General features: G+C 40.9%; 1 protein-coding gene across 1 annotated transcript; it reads right to left on the reverse strand.

Moving 5' to 3' along the window:
• Nucleotides 1-1,372: 1,372 nt before the first annotated feature.
• LOC115467869 (collagenase 3-like) lies at nt 1,373-24,801 on the reverse strand. Its single transcript, XM_030199364.1, has 10 exons — nt 24,679-24,801; nt 24,341-24,585; nt 23,877-24,025; nt 23,656-23,781; nt 21,647-21,808; nt 19,531-19,648; nt 13,549-13,682; nt 9,967-10,126; nt 6,018-6,121; nt 1,373-1,562 (listed from the first exon to the last, which is right to left on the reverse strand). The coding sequence occupies exons 1-10, from the start codon at nt 24,799-24,801 to the stop codon at nt 1,462-1,464; spliced, it is 1,422 nt and encodes a 473-aa protein (XP_030055224.1). The 3' UTR covers nt 1,373-1,461.
• Nucleotides 24,802-26,638: the final 1,837 nt, after the last annotated feature.

Raw genomic sequence — 26,638 nt, forward strand, 5'->3', positions numbered from 1 at the left:
CATCTGGCAAATCTATAGGGATCTAGGTCACCAAACCATTTGGGCAGTGGTATCAAGGGTTTGTGTGACTGGTTGCATTATTGGAGGGCTTCAAAGTAAAATGGGGAGCTGATTTGAACAAGAAGCACAAGCCTTCAAGTGGTCAGCTTCAACAAGTGACAAGTAGACCAAAGAACTGGGCAGACTGGATGGGTCATTTGTTTTTTTTCTGTCATCATCTACTATGTTACTATCATGACTCAGCTCAGATGACCATATTTATAACACATCTAAAAATTAATTACAAATTATTAAACATTAATTACTACTACTACTACTATTAAACATTTCTATAGTGCTACTAGACTTACGCAGCGCTGTACAAATTAACATGAAAAGACAGTCCCTGCTCAACAGAGCTTACAATCTAAATTGGACAGACGAACAGACAGCTAGGGGTGGGGAAATTGCAGTGGTAGGGGTGATAAGTGAGGGTGTTGAGTAAGAGAGTCATGGTTAGGAGTTCACAGAAATCTTCTAGTATCAAACTGTGGATACAAAACGTCAAGCAAAAAAGCTTTTACAACTATTTGCATATGCCAGTGGTTTGTAAAGTTCCATCATCATGTTTTACATTATCCAGTTCCAGACCATTTTAAACTAGTCAGTATCAAAAATATTTATACAGTTGCCTGATATCTAACCAACTCCAAAAAAGAATGACTAAACACCACTAATGACTAAAACTGTGGTTATCACAAAAATGAAATAGTGGTAACACCCCAAAAATACAGTATAAATATTAAAAAAAGAAATCTGTGAAAACGTTTCTAATTTTATTAAAAAAAAAAAAAAAAACAACTCAAAATCACTCTTCTAATGTAACAATTCTTTTTTTTTTTACTTTCTAAATTGTGTACGGGAGAAAAAAACCTCAGTGGGTCCAGCGCACTCTTTCAAATCTACGGTGTAACCAAAATGACCCCAATTATAATCACTGGTCTAAAAACTCCCATAATCTTTACTTCAAATTGTTTTGCCTCCTGCCTATTACTATCTTTTTCACTTCTTTAAAGAAATGTTATTTCAACAATGATAAAAATAGTTATACATATTGGGAAGTTTTTGATATGAAGTGAAAATTATGGGAGTTTTTTCACCAGTGATTATAACTGGGGTCATTTTGGTTGCACCGCAGATTTGAAAGGAGTGTATCAGACCCATTGAGGTCTTTTTATCCCGTACAAAAATCAAAAAGTTTTTATAAAATTAGAAAAATTTTAAAAATTTTCTTTTTTTTAATATTTATTCCATATTTTGGGGCTGTTACCACTATTTCAGTTTTTTTTGTATCTAACCAAAATGGTGCTTATATACACAGAACCCTATGCCTTCCATCATGCAATTCTATATTCATAGTAGTAGAATTTTCCATATGCCAGAGACTTTTTGTTAATATAATACAAATTAACTGTAATGTCCTTAACACAATAAGATGCTGTTTGTTCTCATGACACGAACAACTCGCTCACTCCAGATGCTATATTGAAACTGCATAGGTCCTTTGAAGAAGTAGATATAACCTAAGGGAAAGAAAAGATCAAATGTATGACAAATAACACTTCCAATGGGTATAAAAATCAATATAGCTAGCAAAATGTGCTTGAAGTATTGGATATATATATAAGCAATTTCAAAATAACTTCTAGAATGCATACTAGTACAGCTGAACACAACGTATCTGTTAATTTTCAGAGAATCAAATTACACTGAATTTTCGATGTGCATGGTCAAAATTAGGCTAGCAATAATTTCATATTGAGGGGCCCTTTTACAGATCAGTGGTAAGCCCAATGTGAGCTTAACACTTGCTGTTCTGGGACTACTGCCGGCCCAACGCAGGGAAAAAGAAATCCGCCGGAAATGGCTTGCGCGGCAATAACCCAGTGGTAATTGGACATTGCTGTACACCTTGCTGTACAAGTTCCGAGAGAAGAGGACATTTCTCTGGTAGTGAACGCTATTTTGCTTTGTGCTTTGGAAACTTAAAGATTGGGGTTTAAAGGAGGAATTGCAGGTTAGTGTTAGGCAAAATAAAAACATAAAAAGCAAATTTTATCAACTAATCTCCATAGTCTTTTCCACTTAGTTTTAAAAACTTTGGACCATAGCATTAACAGATAGAATCTAGCAGGCAAGTCAAATGCAAAGCACTGATAAGGAAGGCTAAGAGGGACTTCAAAAAAAAGATTGTGTTGGAGGCAAAAACACAGTAAAAATTTCTTAGGTATATTAAAAGCAGGAAGCCAGCAAAAGAATCAGTTGGACCGCTAGATGACCGAGGAGTAAAAGGGGCAATCAGGGAAGACAAAGCTGTAGCAGAGAGATTAAATGAATTCTTTGCTTCTGTTTTCACCGAGGAAGATTTGGGTGGGATATCGGTGCCGGAAATGGTATTCGAAGCTGACGGGTCGGAGAAACTTAATGAATTCACTGTAAACCTGGAAGATGTAATGGGGCAGTTCTACAAACTGAAGAGTAGCAAATCTCCTAGACCGGATAGTATTCATCCCAGAGTACTAATAGACGTGGAGTGGAGGAGTAGCCTAGTGGTTAAGGTGGTGGACTTTGGTCCTGGGGAACTGAGGAGCTGAGTTCAATTCCCACTTCATGCACAAGCAGCTCCTTGTGACTCTGGGCAAGTCACTTAACCCTCCATTGCCCCATGTAAGCTGCATTGAGCCTGCCATGAGTGGGAAAGTGCAGGGTACAAATGTAATAAAAATAAATAAAAAAATGAGCTTGCAGAACTATTGTTAGTAATATGTAATTTATCCTTAAAATTGTGCATGATATCAGAAGATTGGAGGGTGACCAATCTAACACCAATTTTTAAAAAAGGTTTCAAAGGAGATCCGGGAAAGTATAGACCAGTGAGTCTGACGTCGGTGCAAGGCAAAATGGTAGAGACTATTATTAAGAACAAAATTACAGAGCATATTCAAAAGCATGGATTAATGAGACAAAGTCAACATGGATTTAGTGAAGGGAAATCTTGCCTCACCAATCTACTATATTTCTTTGAAGGGGTGAACAAACATGTGGATAAAGGTGAGCCGGTTGATATTGTGTAACTGGATTTTCAGAAGGTGTTTGACAAAGTACCTCATGAAAGACTCCAGAGGAAATTGGAGAGTCATGGGATAGGAAGTAGTGTTCTATTGTGGATTAAAAACTGGTTAAAAGATAGAAAACAGAGAGTAGGGTTAAATGGTCAGTATTCTCTATGGAGAAGGGTAGTTAGTGGGGTTCCCCAGGGCTCTGTGCTTGGACCGCTGCTTTTTAACATATTTATAAATGACCTAGAGATGGGAGTAACTAGTGAGATAATTAAATTTGCTGATGACACAAAGTTATTCAAAGTCATTAAATCGCGGGAGGATTGTGAAAAATTACAAGAGGACCTTACAAGATTGGGAGACTGGGCGTCTAAATGGCAGATGACATTTAATGTGAGCAAGTGCAAAGTGATGCATGTGGGAAAGAGGAACCCTAATTATAGCTATGTCATGCAAGGTTCCACGTTAGGAGTCACCGACCAAGAAAGGGATCTAGGTGTCGTCGTTGATGATACGTTGAAACCTTCTGCTCAGTGTCCTGCTGCGGCTAAGAAAGCAAATAGAATGTTAGGTATTATTAGGAAAGGAATGGAAAACAAAAATGAGGATGTTATAATGCTTTTGTATCGCTCCATGGTGTGACCGCATCTCGAATATTGTGCTCAATTCTGGTCGCCACATCTCAAGAAAGTTATAGTGGAATTAGAAAAGGTGCAGAGAAGGGCAATGAAAATGGTAAAGGAGATGGGACGACTTCCCTATGAAGAAAGGCTAAAGCGGCTAGAGCTCTTCAGCTTGGAGAAAAGGCAGCTGAGGGGAGATATGATAGAGGTCTATAAAATAATGAGTGGAGTTGAACGGGTGGATGTGAAGCGTCTGTTTATGCTTTCCAAAAATACTAGGACTAGGGGGCATGCAATGAAGCTACAATGTAGTAAATTTAAAATGAATCAGAGAAAAATTTTCTTCACTCAACGTGTAATCAAACTCTGGAATTTGTTGCCAGAGAATGTGGTAAAGGCGGTTAGTTTAGCGGAGTTTAAAAAAGGTTTGGACGGCTTCCTAAATGAAAAAGTCCATAGACCATTATTAAATGGACTTGGGGGAAATCCACTATTTCTGGGATAAGCATTATAAAATGTTTTGTACTTTTTTGGGATCTTGCCAGGTATTTGTGACATGGATTGGCCACTGTTGGAAACAGGATGCTGGGCTTGATGGACCTTTGGTCTTTCCCAGTATGGCAATACTTATGTACTTATGTACACTGCCCAGTTACCACCAGGTTAGCACAGGAACCCTTATTACCACCTCAATGGGGGATGGTAAGGGTTTCCCGCCATATAGCCGCACAGCAAGAGTTCTTTCACCGTGTGGCTATTTTTGGGGGGTGCTTTTACTGGCTGTGGAAAAGGGGCCCTGGCACGTGGGGAAAACGGCCCCTGCTACTACTGCAGGGCCCTTTTTTTTCCGCGGATTAATAAAAGGACCCCTGAGGTTGTCCCTGATGCATTTCGGGAAATTTCCAAACTTGCCTCATTCAGCACCTTCCTCAATTACTTACAAAGATTCAAATGTACAAAAGTCTACCAACTGGCATCATGTTGCCATATAGAAAGATCACCCGTCCACAATTAAATACCAGCCAGCTATAGTTCTTCAGGGTCTATGCTCAGGTACTAGCCCCGCAGTTCTCAAGATACGATGAGATGAATTTGTCCCAAGGCATTACTAAGAAACTGTTAACTTTACTCCCTGTTGCTCCCTCCACCCCATGCCTTATCATTTTGCCATCTTTGAAATGTACAAAGTAAGAGGCCTCCCAAAGGGCCTCCCCTACATGCAAAATTTGGTTCACTTCACTCTAGCCATTTATTGGTGAGAATGGGGAACACAAAGAAACATTTGACCATCTGATAAGTCCTTTAAGGCAGTGGTTGTCAAAGATGTCCTGGGGGATCACCAGGCAAAACAAAGGAGAAGGAAAAGTCCCTCACGTAACGTGAGCACGGGAGAAAAAAGTGAGGAGAACTCAAGGAGGATATACAAAAGATAAAAAGCCAAAAAAAAAAAAAAAGAAATGGCCGTGCGGTAAGATTTCATTTACTGCCTGGCCATGCGGGGGGAAAACTTACTGCCACCCATTGAGGTGGCGGTAAGGGCTCCCACACTAACCTTGCGGTAAGTGAAATCTTACCACATGGCCATTTCTTTTTGGGGGGGTTTTATCCACTGTGTTAAAAATGACCTCAGCACATGACAAAATTGGCCCCTACCTCTAGTGAAGGGTAACATGCGACGTTGCCCGATTATCACCCAGTTAGTGACTGCGGAAATATTTTTTGAATATTTCTGCTGGTGCCAAAAATGCCACATGCTGGGGCTGGAACTACTGCTGGTGCCCTTGTTGGGCCAGCGATATCTTCAGATTGGTGCTTGGTAAGTCCCTGTTGGGCCTACTGTCGCTTTGTAAACGGGCCCCTTAGACGTTAAGGTCTCCTTTTACAAAGGCACTCTAGTGTTTTTAGGACGTGTGTTAAACATGCATGCAGGCTTGTTTTCCTGGGATGATTTTACTTTTACTTTGAAAAACCAGAGAAGCCCACCTAGTGAAAAATACACATAACTTTTCATCAGTTCGGGAAATTATAAAATTACTCTCATAAAGTACGTTCAATAGATAGGGTTAAACTGTCTGAATGGACAATAGCCAAGGCTGAAGCCATGATGCTTATTCAAGCTCTTCTTGTACCTGCCATGTGCAAATCAGCACTAACTGAATGCCATTACTGTAAATATTCAAACACTTTAAAATTCTGCCATCTAGATTTCAAGCTACAGCCTGAACAACAACCACACTACCTTTCCCAAGATATAGCTAATGATTACAAAGAAAGAAAAAAAGAAATATGAACTCACCATTTCTTTGATAAGCTGCCTCTACTTTATCACCAATTCCTGAGAATTCATCTTCTATTAATCTTGGATAGCCTTTGTCAATTGTTTGAGTCTCTTCATCAAAGCTTTAAAAATAAACAGCAAGAAATCAAATGTTATTTTTTTTTGTTACATTTGTACCCTGCGCTTTCCCACTCATGGCAGGCTCAATGCGCCTTTCATATACAGGTACTTATTTGTACCTGGGGCAATGGAGGGTTAAGTGACTTGCCCAGAGTCACAAGGAGCTACCTGTGCCTGAAGTGGGAATCGAACTCAGTTCCCCAGGACCAGAATCCACCACCCTAACCACTAGGCCACTCCTCCACTTATTATTCAAGGAAACACCTCTTTATTCTCTGCTGCACTTTCTTGCTTCTGTATTCCTTCACTCTTTTTAGCTGGTTCTATATTTCTTATCTATTTACTGTGGTATTAGGAACATATATTTCCATTTTACAAAGTACATAGATAACTGGGGGGGGGGGGGGGGGAGACAGAATATGAACTTTTCTACTAATTTTGCTACAAATTTCCGCAGCATTATATATGATCACTGATAACATTCCTCCTTATTTTCGAAGGAGATCGCCGGCCATCTTCCGACACAAATCCACATGCACAGTTTTCAGCACATGCCTGCTGCAGACTGCCAAGGTAGGAAGAAGTATTGTCCTGCCAGCTGAGATATTTTTGTGGTGGTAAGGTAATGGGGGGGGGGGGGGGGGGAGAACATTTGGTGTCCACCCACTTCTTGCCTAAGCCCAACCAAAATCTGTTGTCTGGCTATGCCCCTGGGGTAAAGTCAACTGGATAAAGATATCCAGATAACATTACTGCTTACTAAGCTACTAAATATGAATTTCACATATGTTACTGTGCAATGTTCTGGCTATCTTGTACTGGATACCATGTGCCCATTGAGCAAGAGGGCTATGAGACAAGGAAGGCAAAAAGTTCAAAATACTGCCATCCAAATCCTACACCATGCACATAGATCAGACCAGGTTATACGTCTGCTCTATCAGCATTACTGGCTATCTCATTTCAAGTCTAGTTTAAGATTTTAACATCGGCTCATAAAGGGGCCCTTTTACAACGGCATGGAAGGGCTAATGCATAGGTAAAGCGCAACAAATCGGCCTTACCGCCAGAGCATTGCAGGGATCCCAGCAGTAGTTCTGAAATTGGCACAAGCGTTTCCCATAGTAGAAAACAATTTTCTGTTTTCTATCACGGGGGCTGTTCCTAGCAGTAATAGGCAGCATGGCCACATTGCTACGCGCCACCCGATTACCATGGGATTAGCATGTGAGTCCTTACCACCTACTAAATAGGTGGCGATAAGGGCTCAGGCAATAAATAGCCGCACGTTAATTTTAATATTAGCGCATGGCCATTTACCACCCCGTTTTAAAAAGGGCTTTTCTCCAACATGGTAAGTGGCCAGCGTGTGCCAATTTCATGCACCAAAACTAGTGCAGGCCACATTTTACCGTGGGATAGTAAAAAGGCCCCAAAGTGTTGTAGTTGGGTATTCCTGTCTATTTATCCTCTCTACTCACTCCATATATTCCTGCCCATCCCTTTTGTTCCTCACAGGGACTTCATCTGGCTATGCCACCATTTTCATGTGCACGTTTGGATTTCACTGACTTCTTTTTCACAGCACCAACTCTTGGGAACTCACTACCCTTACCCCTTCAACTGGAATCTTCCTATAAAAATGTTGATTGGCCTTGAAAAGTCACTTGTTTACTCAGGCCTTTGCTGCATTTTAGATGGCATGAGGTTGGCAGACCTCTCTCAGACCTCGTTCTCTCCCACCCATATGTGTACCATTCTCTATGCTCTGCTTCTTGGGCCCTCTATTTTTACTGTCTCTCTCCAGGGGCATTGACACGTTTGGGCCTGAGTGTGGCCAGGGCCCATCCACACTGGCTTCAGGCCCACCCAACAACCAGTCACATCTTTCAGTACCTGACGGGAATCCCCAACCGCCCTCCCCCCAGCTGTAGAAACCTGGAGCCCACCTGGATCAACTAAGCACAGCTGTCAGTGGCTCAAAGTTAACTGAGCATACTCACAACACCAGCAGTTTCGGAAGCACTTTGAACATTAACAGCTGCGCTTTAGGTGAACCAGGTGGGCTCCAGATCTCTACAGCTGGCATGGCTGGAGGATCCTCGCCAGCTATTGTAATTTTAATTTGGGGTGGGGGCGAGAGGGGAGAGGAAAGGAAAGGCAAAGGAATGGGATGCCTAGTGCCCACCCACAGTTACCAAAGCCTTCCCCCCCTGCCAAATATTTTGTTCTAGCTATCCTACTCTCTCTCTCTCTCTCTCTCTCTCTCTCTCTGCTCTTGGATATTGGCTGCTCTTTGCTGTTTACTTCCCCCTCTTTATTTTACCAGTTCATTGCAGTTCTTTTCTGTTTCCTCTTTTATAGATTCATTTTGTAAACCCGCTTTGATGTATGTGTCACGAGAGGTGCTGTAGTAAATCTCAATAAACACAAACATGTGCAGAAATAGCACACTTAGAGCCAAATCCTTTATATGGCGCTAAGAGTTACACGCCCAATTTAATGCATGTAACTTAATTGAGTGATGGGCCAATCAGCACTGACAATTGGGTGCTAACCAATTATCAGCACCAATTGGCAATAATTAGGATTTACACGCATATTATTTGTATAACGATGTGTGCATAAATCCTAATGCACATACATATTTGTGGAGGAGTGGCCTAGTGGTTAGAGCACCAGTCTTCCAATCCAGAGGTGGCTGGGTCAAATCCCGCTGCTGCTCCTTGTGATCTTGGGCAAGTCCCTTAACCCTCCATTGTCCTCAGGTACAAACTTAGATTGTGAGCCCTCCTGGAACAGAGAAATATCCAATGTACCTGAATGTAACTCACCTTGAGCTACTAATGAAAAAGGTGTGAGCAAAATCTAAATAAATAACTAAAATATTTGGGCGCATGGATAAGGTGTAGATAGGAGCATTCCCAAATGTTATGCGTGTGCATATGGCCAAACTGTGCCTAACTGTTGGCCCTGGCATTTAACACTGCTCATAGCAGCCCTCATTGCAGGCGGCTTCAGTTTGGTGCATTTTATGCATAAGAGTGATTCTGTAAAGGATGCAAACTCTTTATAGAATTGTGCTAAGCAGATTTGAAGCCCATTTTACTAAGCTGATTTTAAAAGGGACCCTGTGGTAGAGGCTGCACAAGTTTTTCCCGATTACCGCCGGGTAACCCCTGCAGTGATAATTTTTGAAAAATTCCAGCAGCTACAGAAAAGCCAGGCGTTAGGGGTGGAACTACCACCGGCGGATGTGGTGGTCTAGCAGTAGTTCTGGATTGCCACGCAGCAACCCTCTAGTAAAGGGCCTCTACATTTTTGGTGCTGATTTTTAGGCACTACTTATATTTGGCCATTACTTTAGGAATATATTCATCAGTAAAAAGTGCCATTTATATATATAAATACCAATTGCAGAAAGCCATTGGTTACATGTGGAGATCCAAAACACACAGAGATTTCAAGAGGGTGTGTTTTTGGGTGTGAGTTGAGCAAGGCTAAAGTTTACAAAGGAAATGCATGTTCATAGGGAAAATTTCCATGTCAAGTTTTACACCGCTCAAAGGCACATATAAATATTTTAAAAGTGCTCATTTCAGCCAGGGCTTTACGGGAGTCATCCCTTAGTCCCATCTAATTTATTTTCTTGTACAGAATGAAACCAAATTAAAATTGCAGCCTTGCTATTTAGTAGGTGAGATGTTTATGTTTCTAACGTGGGGCAGCTTCACATGGAAGTGGTGCCACTCACATGTGGAATTTGTAAAATTGCCATTTCTACATGTAAGCACCAGCAATGCCACATGGAAGCTGCCATTTTTTCAATGTGTATATTGTCTCATACCTCCAGAATTTGTTTTCGGTAAAGAAAAGAGTCTTCCCAGTCTCTTTAATGTGGACAGCAGCATCTATTGTTTTCAGAGTCTTGGGGAATCCTAATTCATAAAGTTTCCGAGGATATCCTTCAAGTATGTCATATCCATTGAGAACCCAAAATTTTCTCCCTGTTCAAACACAAGAATGAAGGTAATATAAACATCTCAGTGAGCAACATTTACCTCTGTAAGGGGCCCTTTTACAAAGATGCATAGGTGCGTATGCACATCCTAGAAGCGTACGTGCATACCGCTCAAATACCATGTGGTTCGGGCGGTGATTTCCACTAAGCACGCCAGAAACTTTCCAGTGCACAGCGCTAACCAGGCTGCAATTGGCATTGTACGTGCATAGACCATTACCGCCCGGCTAATGCGTGAGACGATACCACTAGGTCAATGGGTGGCGGTAAGGTCTCAGGCCCAAAATGGACGTGCGCCAAATTTTATTTTGTCACACATCCATTTTCAACCCACAAAATAAAGCCTTTTTGCAGGCACGCTGAAAAATAAACCTGCGCATGTCCAATTCATGCATCTATAGCAGAGCAGGCCATTTTTCAGCACATCTTAATAAAAGGACCCCTCAATGATTGTTTATCTGGGTAAATAGGCTGTCTGAATATTTTTCAACTTGCATGTGAATAAAAGTATGTGACTTGTAGAATAACATGTATACTTTTACCTGGTTTCGTGTTTTACATTTTCAAATTGCACACATTATTTTGGCCTAAAGAACTACAGAAAAAATTAATCTCTGTAGGTATTTTTCCTTAATGGGAATCAAAAAAGAGGAAACTGTACTCTGCAAATGATGTCAAGCAGTTCACAAGAAGCAGATCATGCGTCTTATGTGTTGGAGAACTTTATGCAAGCAAACCAAACCACCATGAGGGTGGAGGTACACAAATTCCTACGAAAAGTAGAGTCTGAGGAAGGGGGGGGGGGGAAGGAGTAGGCTCTTCAACAACACCAGTAGGCGACGTGGGTGAGGAACAATCTCTTTATTAAAATATACACTCGACTCGACACAGCCGTGTTTTTTGGCGCAAAAAATGCCTTCTTCAGGAGTCATGTGATATATAGATATACCAATATTAAGCACAAAAAGAATGAAAACAAGGCATCTGCTACAATGGTAATCCACTGCCAATGCAGGAAAAACAGCTGAGCGTATTCAAAAACACTTCACGGAAAATTCAGAATCATAAAAATTATAATGGGAACATAAGAGTTGCCCTACTGAGTCAGACCAAAGGTCCATCTAGCTCAGTTTCTAACCCTGGCCAATCCAGGTCACACGTACCTGGTAGAATCCTAAAAAGTAGTAAAATTCTATGGTATTTAACCCAGGGATACATTGGCTTTCCTCAGGTCTACCTTAAAAATTGTTTATTGACTTTTCCTCCAGAAATTTGTCCCAACCTTTTATAAATCAATATAAATGTATTCTGCTGTTTGGCGTGCCATACTTTTAGGAGTATCAGTCAACTAGCAAAGATGATACATAGGTATATCTGATCCTTCAATTTGAGTCATTCATCGAAAACTGACCTTTCTTATCTAGTCCTTCTGAGAATAGCTAGACATGATTCCTTGAGAAACTTTGAAGACATTTTCCAATTAGTTTACTTTTCTTTTTTTACGAACACATTTTGATTAGTAATTTTGAGTGCAATTTTTAAAGGCATTTACAAACATAGAAACATGATGAAGCTTTTGAAAACTTCCCAGCACATAAGTGTATATGCATGGAAGTGTACACATAAATAAATGTGCTCTCTGCCGGGGTGTAGTTGGAGCAGTCAGTGCAAATACAAGATGTTTTCATGGAAAAAGTACTCATAAAAATAGTAAAATGCGCATTTGTGCTCTAAGGGATTCTTTTACCAAGCTGCGGGAAAAAGGGCCCTGTGCTAGCGGAAGGGGCCGTTTTTCCCGTGCACCAGGGCATTTTATACTGCAGTGGATTGAAAGACTCCAAGCACACATGGCCATGCGGTAAGAGAGCTCTTACCACATGGCCATGCAACAGGGAGCCCTTACTGCCATCCATTGAGGTGGCGATAAGGTCTCCTGCGCTAACCCAGCGGTAATGCCCAATTAACGCTGGGTTACCACTGTGCAAGCCATTTCAGGGGGTTTTCTTTTTCCCCCTGAAATGGTGCACACTCAGAGTGGGACTACCACCAGCAGCCGCTTTGGGCTGGCAGTAGTCCCAGAAGAGTGAGCTGTAAGCCCACGTTGGGCTTACCGCTGCTCTGTAAAAGGGCCCCTTAATTTTCCAAAGTCAATTTTCCAAAGCACATTTTCCCTGTAAAAACTAAACTAAAATCTCTAAGTAAAAAAATTTAAGATTTTACATAATCATATTCCCCCTAATTCTGTAAAAGTCACCAAAAATTGTGTGTACAAATTTGTGCGCACATCCAATTTATTTGAATAACAACCTAATTAGCCCAATAACTGGCTTTTTAACAAGCATGTATTGGCACTAATTAAAGTTAACTGAACTTTACACATGTAATTTTAGGTGCTGGATCCGCACCTAAAATTTACATGCGATTTGAAAAAGGGGGTGTGGAAATGGGCAGGTCATTGGCAGAATGGGGCATTCTTAAAATTAATGCGCATTGAATACCCCATTCTGCTAATAACCTACCCATCCAAACCCCTTTTTCAAATCAGATGTAAATTTTAGGTGCCCAATTTACATGTGCACTTTGAGTAATGAGCCAATCAGTGATGATTATTGGCAAACAACCAATTATCATCTCTAATTGGCAATAATTGGAATTTACATGGGCTTCCTTTTAGGCATATTCTAAAAAGAGGCATACATAAATTGTACCGCATGTAGCAGAAAAGGAGGCATGGCCATGGGAGGCGTGTAGGCATGTCGGGGGCATTACTCAAATTTACGTGTGTGGTTATAGAATTTGGTGGAACTCACCTAGGCACAGGTATATATACCAGGTTTTCAGTGACATAAATGGCCACACTTAAATGAAGGTGCATTCCCCAGCTCTATGCGCTATTCTATAAACTGCGCCTAACTTTAGGCGCAGTTTATCGAATAGCACTAAGCACTTTTTTTTGGACACATCTATATTTTAGATGCCATTTACAGAATCTGTTCTTTAATGGGCCAAACACTAAATTTTAGCTTACAGGTATTTCTAAAACATGCAGAACTAGATAGATAACCAGATAAAATGTACTTAATAACCATTAAACAAATTTCCAAATGCACTTACTCTGCTAATTGTGAGTTGATTATTCAAATAAATTGACCCTAATTTGCATATGGCATTTGTTTTTTCATATATGGATAGGTGATAATCGTTCTATCAACCAACTAACATTTTCTGATCATGACTTAGCAAGCTCATAGGATTGTAAGTACATAGCTTCCTAATGTTCGTGCAACCTACATCATCTTAGCGCGTTCACTAACTTTTAATGCACAGGCCTACAAACTTGTTTAGTACCATCATTCCAATGGAAAACTGATGATGTTACTTTAATTGCTTTATATAAATGAGGCTGACCTCTAACTATGAATATCCTGTCACTGATAGGATTTTCATAAGCAGCATCAATCTTGTTTGGAAGATCTGGCCAAAAAGATTTAATTAACACAAGTTCTGAATCAGTCATCTGAGGATGTTGTCTCCAGAAGAATCTAAGAGGAAAAAATGTAAACTATTATTTACAACTCTTCATACTTAACCTAGAGGGCAGTTTTAGGAAGACTTTCTACCAGTAAAACCAGGCTTTACGTGTAGAAAGGTGGCTATGAAAAAGTCACTGCCACATACCCATAAGCTCTGTCGAGCAGGGACTGTCTCTTCATGTTCAAGTGTACAGCGCTGCGTACATCTAGTAGTGCTATAGAAATGATAAGTAGTAATAGTAGTAATATACCCCCAAAATCTATATAGCGCACCTAGAAATCAAACTCCAGGCGTGCTCTATAACAACACATGTAACTTAATTGGTTTAACAAGCTAATTAGAGTTGATAAAAGCACTTAACAAGCAATAATGAGCACTAATTGGCAATAATTAGAATTTCTGTAACTCAGTGTGCCTAACTTCTAATGTGTGCAGGCAAAAAGAGGTGTGGTTATGGGAGGGGAAATGGGTGTTTCATGGGCGATCCAAAATTTATGCACATGCTGCCCGTCTTGTCTTCCGCCAGGGTTGCTTTACTCATACTACCCTCAAGTCGCTTCACTGGCTCCCTATCCGTTTACGCATCCCGTTTAAACTTCCTCTACTAATCTATAAATGTATTCACTCTGCTGCTCCCCAGTATCTCTCCACACTCGTCCTTCCCTACTCCCCTTCCCGTGCACTCCGATCCATGGATACATCCTTCTTATCTGTTACCTTCTCCACTACTGCCAACTCCAGACTTCGCTCCTTCTGTCTTGCTGCACCCTACACCTGGAATAAACTTCCTGAGCCCCTACCTTGACCCCTATCTTGCCCCAACCTTGACCACCTTTAAATCTAGATTGAAAGCCCACCTCTTTAACATTGCTTTTGACTCGTAACCACCTGCAACCTCTCACTTCTACCTACCCTCCTCTCCTCTTTCCTCTACACATTAATTGATTTGTTTGCTTTATTTTTGTCTATTAGATTGTAAGCTCTTTGAGCAGGGACTGTCTTTCTTCTATGTTTGTGCAGTGCTGCGTACGCTTTGTAGTGCTATATAAGTGCTAAATAGTAGTAGTAGTAGTAGTAAATCTACATGCCAACATTTATGCCACATTTTTATTGGTGTAAATGGAGGCATGTAATTTTAGGTGTTGGGATATCAACTAAGCGTTGATATCTAGGCACCACTTATAGAATATGCTTAGTCGGCAATGTTTTCCGTGCTGATTTTTTAGGCACCATATATAGAATCTCCCCCATAGGTGCAGTTTATAGAACAGTACTTATGCCTGGGAATCACACTTAACTTTAGTCACAGCTATTTGCTCCAACTGAAACATGTACAAATCTTCGTGCCTAAATTAGGCACATATCCCCATTATTCTATAACTACTCATGTAAATTTTAGCAATGCCCTGCATCTAAATTTACATGCATATATTTTAATTAAATCTCATTAGTGCCAATAATTGCATTTTAACAAGCCAATTATCAGCGCTAATTAGCTCATTATTCAATTAAATTGCACATGCAAATTGGGCACACACCCAAATTTGTGTGCACAATTTTTAACAACTTTTCTAGAATTTGGAGGATACAGGCATATGAAGGGAGTGATCCCATCTATACTCTTACACACGTTTAAAGTAGAAATTTCAGGAGATGGAGATAGGTAGAATCAGGGGTGTACACTATTTATGACATTGCCTGGAATGAAAAAAATATAAAAAATTCCTGTAAATGGCATGGGAAACTAAGCAAAACAAAACTTTTGGACTGCACACCCCTATCAAATAATCTGCATTTACTTATATTTATATTTTATTGGATTTGCTAAACCTCTCTTGCTGCCGGGGCAGAGCAGGGCAATGTGTATAACTAAAACACAAAGAAAAAGGAAAGGAATTCCAATTGTTGACAGGAAAGAGATACAATCATACAGGAGAAAACCGAGGAAGGCCCAGTAGGATAGAAAAGAGATATATTTACATGAAGGAAAGCATAAAGCACACAGTTTAAAACAAGGGTTGGTTCTCCTAACCAATTGGCAGAAGCTTCCGACTAATCCTAATCACCAAAGGCTTCTCTGAAACGCCAGGCTTTCAAGTTTACTTTAATGCTTTTGAGGGCTCGATTGCTATGGAGGGAAAGAGGCAAAGAGGTCCAGATATGGAGGAGTGGCCTAGTGGTTAGGGTGGTGGACTTTGGTCCTGGGGAACTGAGGAACTGAGTTTGATTCCCGGCACAGGCAGCTCCTTGTGACTCTGGGCAAGTCACTTAACCCTCCATTGCCTGCCGCATTGAGCCTGCCATGAGTGGGAAAGCACGGGGTACAAATGTAACAAAAATAAAATAAAAAATATGAGGAGAGAGAAAAAAGAACGCGTTGTGTCTGGTTGTTTCTAGCTGGGCAAGTTTGGGACCTGGTAGGACAAGACGGTGATCGTTTAACGAATGGAGGACTCTTGTAGGTGAGTAGGGAAGAGTAAAACAGGAGAGATAATCTGGTGTGCCCAACCTAAAAGGGGATGTGTGATCGAAACGACCAGTGTGACAGAGCATGCTTTGGTTTGGCACTTCATTGTCAGCGATTTAGATTTGGCACTAATAGTCGCAGCAGGCTTTGGATACTGCAATATTGGACATTTTAGATTTTACACTCACAGTCATCATCTGTTTGACTCCTGAGGCAGGTGCTTGCAGCGCCGAAATGCAGATCTACATCGAGTCATTTTTTAATAAACAAGCTGTTTTGGAACTACATTGGTCTGCCCCCTTTTCTTTCTTTGTTTTGTTTGTGTTTTGTTATTAGGGGGATACTCCTGCTTTTTTGTTCTATCTCCTCTTACAAATACATGCAATTAAGTTATGCGCATATACAGAATAGCACATAGGTGAGATTTTGGCATTATCCCTCTAATTCTATAAAAAGTGCAAAAAATTGCACATGCAAATTTGGGCATATGCACAAATCGTGTGTGCAATTTAATTGAATAATGAGCCAATTAGTGCCAATAATTGCTAGTTGAAATCAATTAACATCTACATGCGTAAATTTTATGCATGTCCCGGAAAAGGGGGCATAGAAATGGGAGGGTCATGGGTGTTTTGGCGTGGAGCATGGGCATGGATTCCAGTTATGTGTGCAATTACAGAATAAGGCAGCTCCGCATGTAAATTTAGGTGCGGGTATTTGCACCACGTTTTCATTGGTGCAAATGAATGCATCTAAATTTACTTGCGACCCCTGCACTTAAGAGCTATTCTATAAACCGTGCCTAACTTTTTTTGACTCCAATATTTTAGGCACCATTTATAGAATCCACCTCTATGTGCATATATATGAGTGTAAATGCCATTAATCTTACAGTATGTAAATGCTAGTATGTATGTTATAGAATTACCTTCAGAAAGGGCAGTTATACAAATAGGTGCCTGGAGAGAGTCTGCTAAGATCCCATTCTATAAATGAATGTAGGCACCCCCTTTACTTTTCAGAATACCAGCAGAACAGCAAAAATATGTGCCTATAATTTAGACATAAGCACTTCTACCAGCCACGGAGCTGGTGTAAATGCAGATACCTAAATGTCAAAGATAGACATATGCTTTATAGTATTCTATAAGGTGCCTGTGAAAGTGTGCATCCTGCCTAGGCTTGATCCATGTGAATCCCCCCTTGCAAATACGCACTATGCAAGATACACACATATTTACAGAATAGGCATGTACAAGGCACATATGCAGACAAACAAACAGAAGAACAAACCCTCGCAGTCCAAATAGAAACACAAACACAGCGAAAGAGACAAAAAATCTCAAGACAATGCTAAAAAAGTTCAAATATTTATTATCATTCTAGACTCAACACAGGCCATGTTCGGCCACTAGGCCTGCAACAGGAGTCTAAAAATAATAAAAGAACATAATTTTAATATTAGGTTTAAATGCCTAATCAATACTCTGTTAGGGGCCCTTAGACTATAGTGCATAGGCGCCTACGTGTGTACAACACATGTCAAATTATAACTTTCCCCTGGCTACCGCATGCCCTGGGCAGTAATTCTAATTTTGATATGCGTCCAAAATGTGCAGCACAAAATAATTTCTATTTTCCACCGCATGGCGCTAATCAGGCGCTAATTGCCATTGTACATAGGCTGATGATTACCACCCAGTTAATGCGTGAGACTTTACCATCAAGTCAATGGGTGGTGGTAAGGTCTCAGGTCCAAAATGGACGCAGCCAATTTTTATTTTGCCGCACGTCCATTTTTAGCCAAAAGAGAAGGCCTTTTTTGCAGGAACGCTGAAAAATGGACCTGCGCGCGTCCCATACACATGCCTACACCAGCGCAGGCCATTTTTCATTCCTGGCCAGTTAAATAGCACTGAATATCATGGGGGTGGGGGTGGGCGCTAGTGACTAGACCAATGGTTCCCAAACCTGGTCCTGGAGGCACCCCAGTCAGTCAGGTTTTCAGGATAATCAGAATGAATACTCCTGAAATAGATTTGCAAATCTATCTCATGAATATTAATTCTGGATAAACCTGACTGGCTGAGATGTCTCCAGGACCATTTTTGGGAACGATTGGACTAGACTGAACGTCCATGTCACCATGTTCTGTAGGGAGTCAGTCTGTGGCCTCTAGCTGAGAAGCATCACTGCAAAGACTGGGAAAGTATATAAAAAAGAAGAAAACCTTCTGGATGTGACACTTTAGCCCAAAAAGGGTGGCTCTTCCAACTGAACCAGAAGCCCAAGAAAGCAGTAGAAAAATGTCAGGCCCAATCAAAAGTGTGTTCTACTGTATTTCCAGTAGGCATGCTGTTCTAAAAATTCTCCAAAAGTTGGTCATATGGAGGTCAGTTCTATAAGTGGATACCTTCTTTTAGGCATACCAGTGCAGTGCAGGGAGCACCTATTCTATAATGATCCCTCTAAGCTTAGCGGGTGTCCTCCAACTGCATTGCTACCAGTAAGGGGGGGGGTTCCAGTGGCGTTCCTAGGGGGGGCGGTGGGTGCGGTCCGCCCCGGGTGCACGCCGCTGGGGGGGTGCCGCGCGCCTGTCTGCTCCGCTCGTTCCGTGCTCCCTCTGCCCCGGAACAGGTTACTTCCTGTTACGGGGCAGAGGGAGCATGGAATGAGCGAAGCAGACAGGCGCGCGGCACCCCCCCCCCCCCCCAGCAGGTAAAAATGCACCCGGGGGGGTGTCCTTTCGCCGGGGGGTGAGGTGTGTCCTTTCGCGGGGGGAGGTGGCCTTTCACTGGGGTGGGGGGGTCACGCTGCACCAGGGGGGGGGGCGCTGCACCCGGGGGGGGGGGGGCGCATCGGCGATCCGCCCCGGGTGTCAGCCACCCTAGGAACGCCACTGGGGGGTTCAATCGCTATGGACAGGCAGGTTCCCTGAAGTCCTGCAGAACTTGTTTGTCCTTCACTATTGGAAATGTAATAGTGAAGCAGCACCCCCCCACTGTCAGGACTGTAGGTGGAAGGACTCCTGCTCAGCTTAGAGGGAACAGTGTTGGTATCATCTCAGTGCCCAGGTACCATTATAGAATACTAAAGTAAATCAGAATCTGTGTGCCTAAAATTTACACTCCCAACGTTACATCAGCCATAGACCTAGTGTAACTGTGGGCATATAAATACCTCAAGGTTTTATGATATATTCATTGGTATCTCTATTTCTCCTGGGGCACATCCCAAAGTGTTGTCATTTAACCCAGCACTATTTATTCAGTGTCAGTGTAAACAGAGATGAAACATCCTTGCAAAGATTTGCAGTTGTGTAAATTCTGTTTCTAGGGATAGGCTCCTGCAGGAACCCTTTCTCTTTTGGCATCATTACCAGACCCTACCTGTCTTTGAAGATCAACATTTCCCCTCTAAGTCCTGTGATGGCATCAATGGATAACTCTGGATCACATTTCTCTGGAGTTTTGGGGTGCTTTGCATATGGATCCTGATCTCCTGCCCCTGTAACAATATGTCAAGATATGCTTGAGAATTAATAATTGAATTGAATGTTATATCATGCAGACATGAAAGGTGCTTCCTGCACAGTCTTGTTCTCTTCCCCAACCTATCATTGATGCGTTTCTTGCCATCCTAGCTTCATTCTATATAGAATAAAAAGTACTGCACTTTATTATTTCACCTCTGAATTTAATGGGTCACAGGAGCTACGTCTCCTATTAGCTCTTTCTGTATTGGTACGAAAGACATGTATAGGGCACCATCAGGCTCATTTTTGAAAGAGAAGGACGCCCATCTTTTGACACAAATCGGAAAATGGGCGTCCTTCTCACAGGGTCGCCCAAATCAGTATAATCGAAAGCCGATTTTGGGCGTCCCCAACTGTTTTCCGTCGTAAGGACGACCAAAGTTCACGGGGGCGTGTCGGAGGTGTAATGAAGGCGGGACTGGGGCGTGCTTAACACATGGGCGTCCTCAATCGATAATGGAAAAAAGAAGGGCGTCCCTGACGAGCACTTGACCGACTTTACTTGGTCCATTTTTTCTTGCGACCAAGCCACAAAAAGGTGCTTGAACTGACCAGATGACCACCGGAGGGAATTGGGGATGACCTCCCCTTACTCCCCCAATGGTCACTAACCCCCTCCCACCCTAAAAAAAACTTTAAAAATATTTTTTGCCAGCCTCAAACGTCATACTCAGGTCCATCACAGCAGTATGCAGGTCCCTGGAGCAGTTTTAGTGGGTACAGTGCACTTCAGGCAGGCAGACCCAGGCCCATCCCCCCCTACCTATTATACTTGTGGTAGTAAATGTGAGCCCTCCAAAACCCACCAGAAACCCACTGTACCCACATGTAGGTGCCCCCCTTCACCCATAAGGGCTATGGTTGTGGTGTACAGTTGTGGGTAGTGGGTTTGGGGGGGCTCAGCACACAAGATAAGGGAGCTATATACCTGGGAGCAATTTATGAAGTCCACTGCAGTGCCCCCTAGGGTGCCCAGTTGGTGTCCTCGCATGTCAGGGGGACCAGTGCACTATGAATGTTGGCTCATCCCACGACCAAAGGGCTTGCATTTGGTCGTTTCTGAGATGAGTGTCGTTGGTTCTCATTATCACCGAAAATCAGAAACGACCAAGTCTAGGAACGACCACCTCTAAGGATGACCTAAGTTTCAGGATTTGGGCGTCCCCAACCATATTATGAGAAACAAAAGATGGACGTCCATTTTGTTTCGATAATATGGGTTTCCACGCCCCTCCACTGGGATGTTTTGCGAGGACGTCCTCAGCAAAACTTGGGCATCCCTTTCAATTATGCCCCTCCATGGGATCAGCACTACCAGACACAGCAGAATGTTGTCCTTAGTAGCTTTTTACCCTTTCAGCTGTTGAATGATGTTTAAATTTATGGGCCCTGTTTACTAAGGTGCGCTAGTGTTTTTAACATATGCTAAAAATTAGCACACACGCTAATTTTTAGCATGCACTAAAAACGCTAGCACGCCTACAGCGTGGCTTAGTAAACAGGGCCCTATATGATTTATATTTGTGTTTTAATGGGCCCTGAATAGTTTGCCATGTAAAAATTATACAATACTATAATGTCTTCTGTACTTTTAGATATGTTACAATAATTACAATAGAAGCTGCATCCTCCCACTTTCATATTTGAATGCTTTCTTTTGGAACAGCAGGTGAACACACTAAACATATACATTTAAAAAAATGTTCATGGATTAGTTCAACCAACCTTCAAGACCATTTGTGGCTAATTAATCAAGTTTTTCACAAAAATCTCAATTCAATTTCCATGGATCAGTGAACCTCCAATAGAACCCGAGTGGATTTTCCCCAGATTCACTATGACAATTTTTGATACATTTTCCTTATAAATCTGAAGAAAATCCAGACTATTTAGTCAAACCGGAACTAGAAAGAAATTTACCTGATTTTAGTTTGATCTTATGTTTTCCACATATCTTTGGACGCACTTACCATATAGTGATTGAATCCCTTGGACATCATCATCAGGAAGCCAGAACTTGTTTGTTTCAGTGAACGTATAAACAGGGAACATTAGAGCACCAGGATCAGTGGAGTGCTCTAGACCCAAGGCATGGCCAAACTCATGAGCAGCAACAATAAAGAGGTTATATCCTGCAAGAAAGTAGCGGAAAATAAGATCAGGTTTTTCGAGTAGCATCGATAGAACAAAGAGGTAAGGAAGGAGAACAGAAAAATTGGATGCAGTTCTACTCACTGTATCTCAAAAAATATGTAGCAGAATTAGAAAAGGTACGGAGAAGGGCAATCAAAATGATAATGGGGATGAAACAGGTCTCCAATGAGGAAAGGATAAAGAGATTAGGGCTCTTCCACTTGGAGAAGAAATGGCTGAGGGAAGATATGATAGAGATCTAGAAAACCCTAAATGGAGTAGAATGGGTAAATACAATTGATTGATTTTTCAAAAAATATGATGACTGGGGGATGTATCATGAAGTTACAAAGCAGAACATTTAAAACAAAGAGAAAATATTTTTTTCACTCAATGTTTAGTTAATTTGTCAGAGGATGTGATAAAAGCAGCTAGATTAAGGTGCCGATTATAGAATACGCTTAGTTCATATTTTAGTGCTTAAATCTGTGTGCATCCATTTACACCAAGTAAAACATGGCGTAAATCCTGGCGCACTGGGCCATATTTTATAACTAGGCGCCCAAATTTTAGAATGCCCATGAAACACCCATGCCCACCCATAACCACACCCCTTTCTGCCTGTGCATATTAGAAGTTCAGTGCACATCATTACAGAATATGCTTAGCAAGTTGTGTGCCTAAATTCTAATCAGTGCCAATTAGTGCTTATTATTGATAAGTGCTGATAGCAGCACTCATTAGGTTGCTAAGCCAATTAAATTATGCACGGTGTTATAAAATCCATGCCAATTTCGGCGCTTAAATCTAAGCACACTATATAGAATCTGGAGGAAAGAGCTAGATTCTATATATTGTGCTTTCTGCATGGAAATCGAAGCGTATTCTATAAACTACACTTTAATTTAGGGGTACTTTATTGAATACGTCGAGCGCTGGTCCATGCAACTAATTTAGTCATGGTCAATTATGCCAAAATTATGCACAGAGTAGGTGTATTCTATAACAATGCGCATAGATTTTAGAAACGCCCATGACCTGCCTATTCCATACCCATAACCACGCCCACTTTTCAAATATGCAACTAAGAATTTATGCACTCCACATTACAGAATAAACTTAACAAGTAGTGTGCATAAATTTTAATTAATGCCAATTAGTGCTAATAATTGCTTGTTAACATCCAATTATCAGCGCTGATTAGCTTGTTAACCAATTAAGTTACGCACAGTGTTATAGAATACGCTTTGATTTCTGCACAGAAATCTTGGCACAATATATAGAATCCTGGAGATAAGTTGTAAAATACCAACTTACATGTGTTACATGCATATGTAATTTACATGTGTAGTAACTTAAGCATGCAAGTTGGTGTTTCATGGGTAAGTAATGAACTATCTACTTGCATGTGTCTCTTACACTGGTAAGTTGCTGAGTTCATCCGTTCAATTTTTCAACAAGTACCTTTATTAAATTGCTGCTCCCACTGTATGCACAAGCTTATACACATGCACTCCTGTATGCATTTTAGAAAGGCTCTATGTTGGCAGATCCTTTTCTAAAATATTACCGTAACTGTACATGTCCCAACCTGGATGTATCAATTTTAATTTCTACATTTATCTAAAATGGGAATGAATGTATATTATTTACTGTAGTTTGCTTATTGTGGTAATCTAGTTTGGGTCCTTTTCTGGTTAACAGTAGAATAGATAGATCTTCAACTGTAAACAATTATACATAATTGGAGAAGCTATAGGAAAGACCGTATAAAAAAATAAGTAAACTAAACTAAGCTAAAAAAAAGTACAGAAAAAGGATGTTCAGAATGAAGAACAGTTGTTACCTCTGGAGTCACTTGACCAAGTTTCATCATCATCGAAATGGGTATCTCCTCCCATTCCTTGTCCAGGAGGAAAAGCATGAGCTAGAAAACCATTAGGACCATCAAAAGGATAAAAATCACCATGCTCTACAAAGAAACCCAAAAACTAATCAGACAAACCATCGTATAAGGATCACATCAATATACTGTAAAACAGAGGCATCTTGTCCATTGTACAGTACCTTTTCTTCCGAAAGAGATCATGATGTCAGCAGTTCCAGAACGAAGCCTGGTAAAGTTAAGAGGTGTTACATCACTCCAGACTTTAAGTGCTTTTCTGATAGCTTGGTCCACTTCAGAATGAGTCAGGTCCGGAGTATAATTCAGAATTCTGTTAATTCATATCAATGTAACATATTTGTGAATATCTGAGAATCTCTCCTATCTAATTCTCTTATCTAATTCTCTTATATCAACAAATAAAAAAGACTTCAAACGTTCAAACAGGCAAAAACCCTGAAAATTTCCATTCTGACAACATTATGTACTGAGCAAAAGCTTATGCAGTAGAACCCATGGCATATTTTGTTCTTACCAAAGATTAGATTGGGATTTACCATCCTTTGTTGGCAAATTTATACTGGTAGAGCAAAGTAAGCATGAATGAAATATGTAGAACAGAAAGGAATATACAACCTGATCTTACCTATAAGTCACATTATTCATGGGCCACTTGAGTTTTCTAGGGAATAGATTGTATTGAGCCACATCAGGAACACCACATCTTGGTTTCTTCATTATATTTATTGTATCATCATCTAGTTTGCCTGTCACCTCCAGACCAAAGAAATCCTGCATTTGCTTGATCTTCGATTCCATGGAGACCTTTCCTCTTCTTTGGAACATACCAGCAGGGCTGGACTCAGGACTGTAAATTGTATTCAGGTAACGCTAGAAATACAAACAAAAATTAAAATTTCTGCCATGACAGAACAAGATTTCAAGAGCTCAATACCAGAGTCTCAGAAAAGATTTATCAAATACCTCTGCAAAGAACAGGTCTTCATCTGACAAGTCAGATTCATCTGACTCGTGGGATAGATGAAATGGCAAACAACCTGCCAAGTATAGAAGGAAGATGAGAGCTGGAAGGGCTGCATGCATCATGTTTGGTTCTAAAATTCTGAAGCTTCTGAGGCCTTCAGTATAAAATCCTTACTTTTATAGCTTCAAGACAGTGAGTCACCTTTTACAGACATGTTATAACATTCTCGTCATTCAATGGTAAACATGCCTGCTACTTTTCCCCACACAAGAAGCTGTGGTTTGTGGTGGAGAACAGAAAATATATCACATGTGTACATCTGCAACTCAAAAATCACATTGAAACCATTTCTTTATGAAAACATGCTCCCTCAGCATATTTATACCCACTGTTGCTCTGAGAAACAAAGAAAGGTATAGGGTAACAAGGTATTTCTTCCTGCTATTCGGTTTCTTTGTACTTCAGTTCGGTTAGATTATATTATGAATAAAGCATTCTATATGTAAAAGATCTTGAAGATAAAGCAGTCAGTTTTCAAATGATCTGGATGATTAACTTTGAGAATTTAGGGGCTCTTCTACTAAAAGACAATCTGCCCGATACTTAAAACCATTTAAAGAGCCAGGAACAGCTCCTGAACAATTAAATGGCACTTAACCAGCTATCTGGCAATATTCAGCGGGAGATCATCAGTTATCTCCTGCTGAATATTGCCAGTTTGCGGATAACTAGTTATATTGTGCGATATAACCAGCTATCCATTTATATTCAGCACATCGCTGGCTAAGTTTGACGGCCAAATTAGCAGGTATATCTTTGACTGGTTTTAACTTAACCAACCAGTGCTGAATATCAGCTTAGCTGGTTATGTTTAAGCTGGCCAAAAATAAACCGGATATTCAATGCTGTATTCAATGCCGTTCACCAGAAACAGCATGGCATTGAATATCCGGGCTCAGTGCCAACCGCAGGAGGCAGCCCAGTTAACTCTCACAATTGGAAGGCTAAAAGAGAATATGAAGAAAAACTTTTCATGGAAACAAAACTTGTAGTAACACCTTTTTCAGGTACATCAGAAGCAGAAAGCCTATGAGGGAATCTGTGAGACCGTTCAATCATGAAGAAACAAAAGGGGCACTTAGGGAGGACAAGGCCATAGTGGAGAGACTGAATGAATTCTTTGCTTTGGTCTTTAAGGAAGAAGATGTAAGAGATCTACCTGTACCGGAAATGGTTTTCAAGGGAGACGATGCGGAGGAACTGAAAGAAATCTTGGTGAACCTGGAAGACGTACTGAGCCAAACTGACAAGATAAAGAGTGATAAATCACCTGGACCAGAAGGCTTACACCCCAGGGTACTGAAAGAACTCAAACATAAAATTGCTGATCTGTTAGTGATCTGTAACCTGTCTTAAAATCATCCGTAGTACCTGAAGATTGGAGGATGGTCAATGTAACGCTGACTTTTTAAAAGGGTTTCAAGGATGATCTGGGAAATTACAGACTAGTAAACCTGACTTCAGTGCTGGGGAAAATAGTGGAAACTATTACAAAGAATAAAATTACAGAGCATGTAGACAAACAGAGTCAGCATGAGTTCAGCCAAGGGAAGTCTTGCCTCACCAATTTGCTTCATTTTTTTGAACACATACATAAACATGTGGCTAAAGGTGATCCAGTTGATGTAGTGTATCTAGATTTTCAGAAGGCTTTTAACAAAGTTCCTCATGAGAGACTCCTGAGAAAATTAAAAAGTCAAAAGATAGGAGGCAATGTCCTTTGATGGATTAGGAATTGGTTATTGGACAGAAAACAGAGGGTATGTTAAATGGCTATTTTTCTCAGTGAAGGAAGGTGAATAGTGGAGTGCCACAGGGATCTCTATCAGGACCGGTGCTGACATATTTGTAAATGTTCTGGAAAAATTGCAGGAAGACCTTACGAAACTGAAAGACTGG

The sequence above is a fragment of the Microcaecilia unicolor genome, chromosome 4, assembly GCF_901765095.1.
Source record: "Microcaecilia unicolor chromosome 4, aMicUni1.1, whole genome shotgun sequence".
NCBI lineage: Eukaryota > Metazoa > Chordata > Amphibia > Gymnophiona > Siphonopidae > Microcaecilia > Microcaecilia unicolor.

Bases quoted from the DNA above. Each gene is read 5' to 3' on its own strand.
- LOC115467869 (XM_030199364.1), bottom strand. From the start codon at position 24,801: ATGATGCATGCAGCCCTTCCAGCTCTCATCTTCCTTCTATACTTGGCA. The intron at 24,586-24,678 runs GTATTTGATAAA...TTGTATTTCTAG, and splicing joins AAGACCTGTTCTTTGCAGAG to CGTTACCTGAATACAATTTA. The intron at 23,782-23,876 runs GTACTGTACAAT...GTTTCTTTGTAG, and splicing joins GATCTCTTTCGGAAGAAAAG to AGCATGGTGATTTTTATCCT.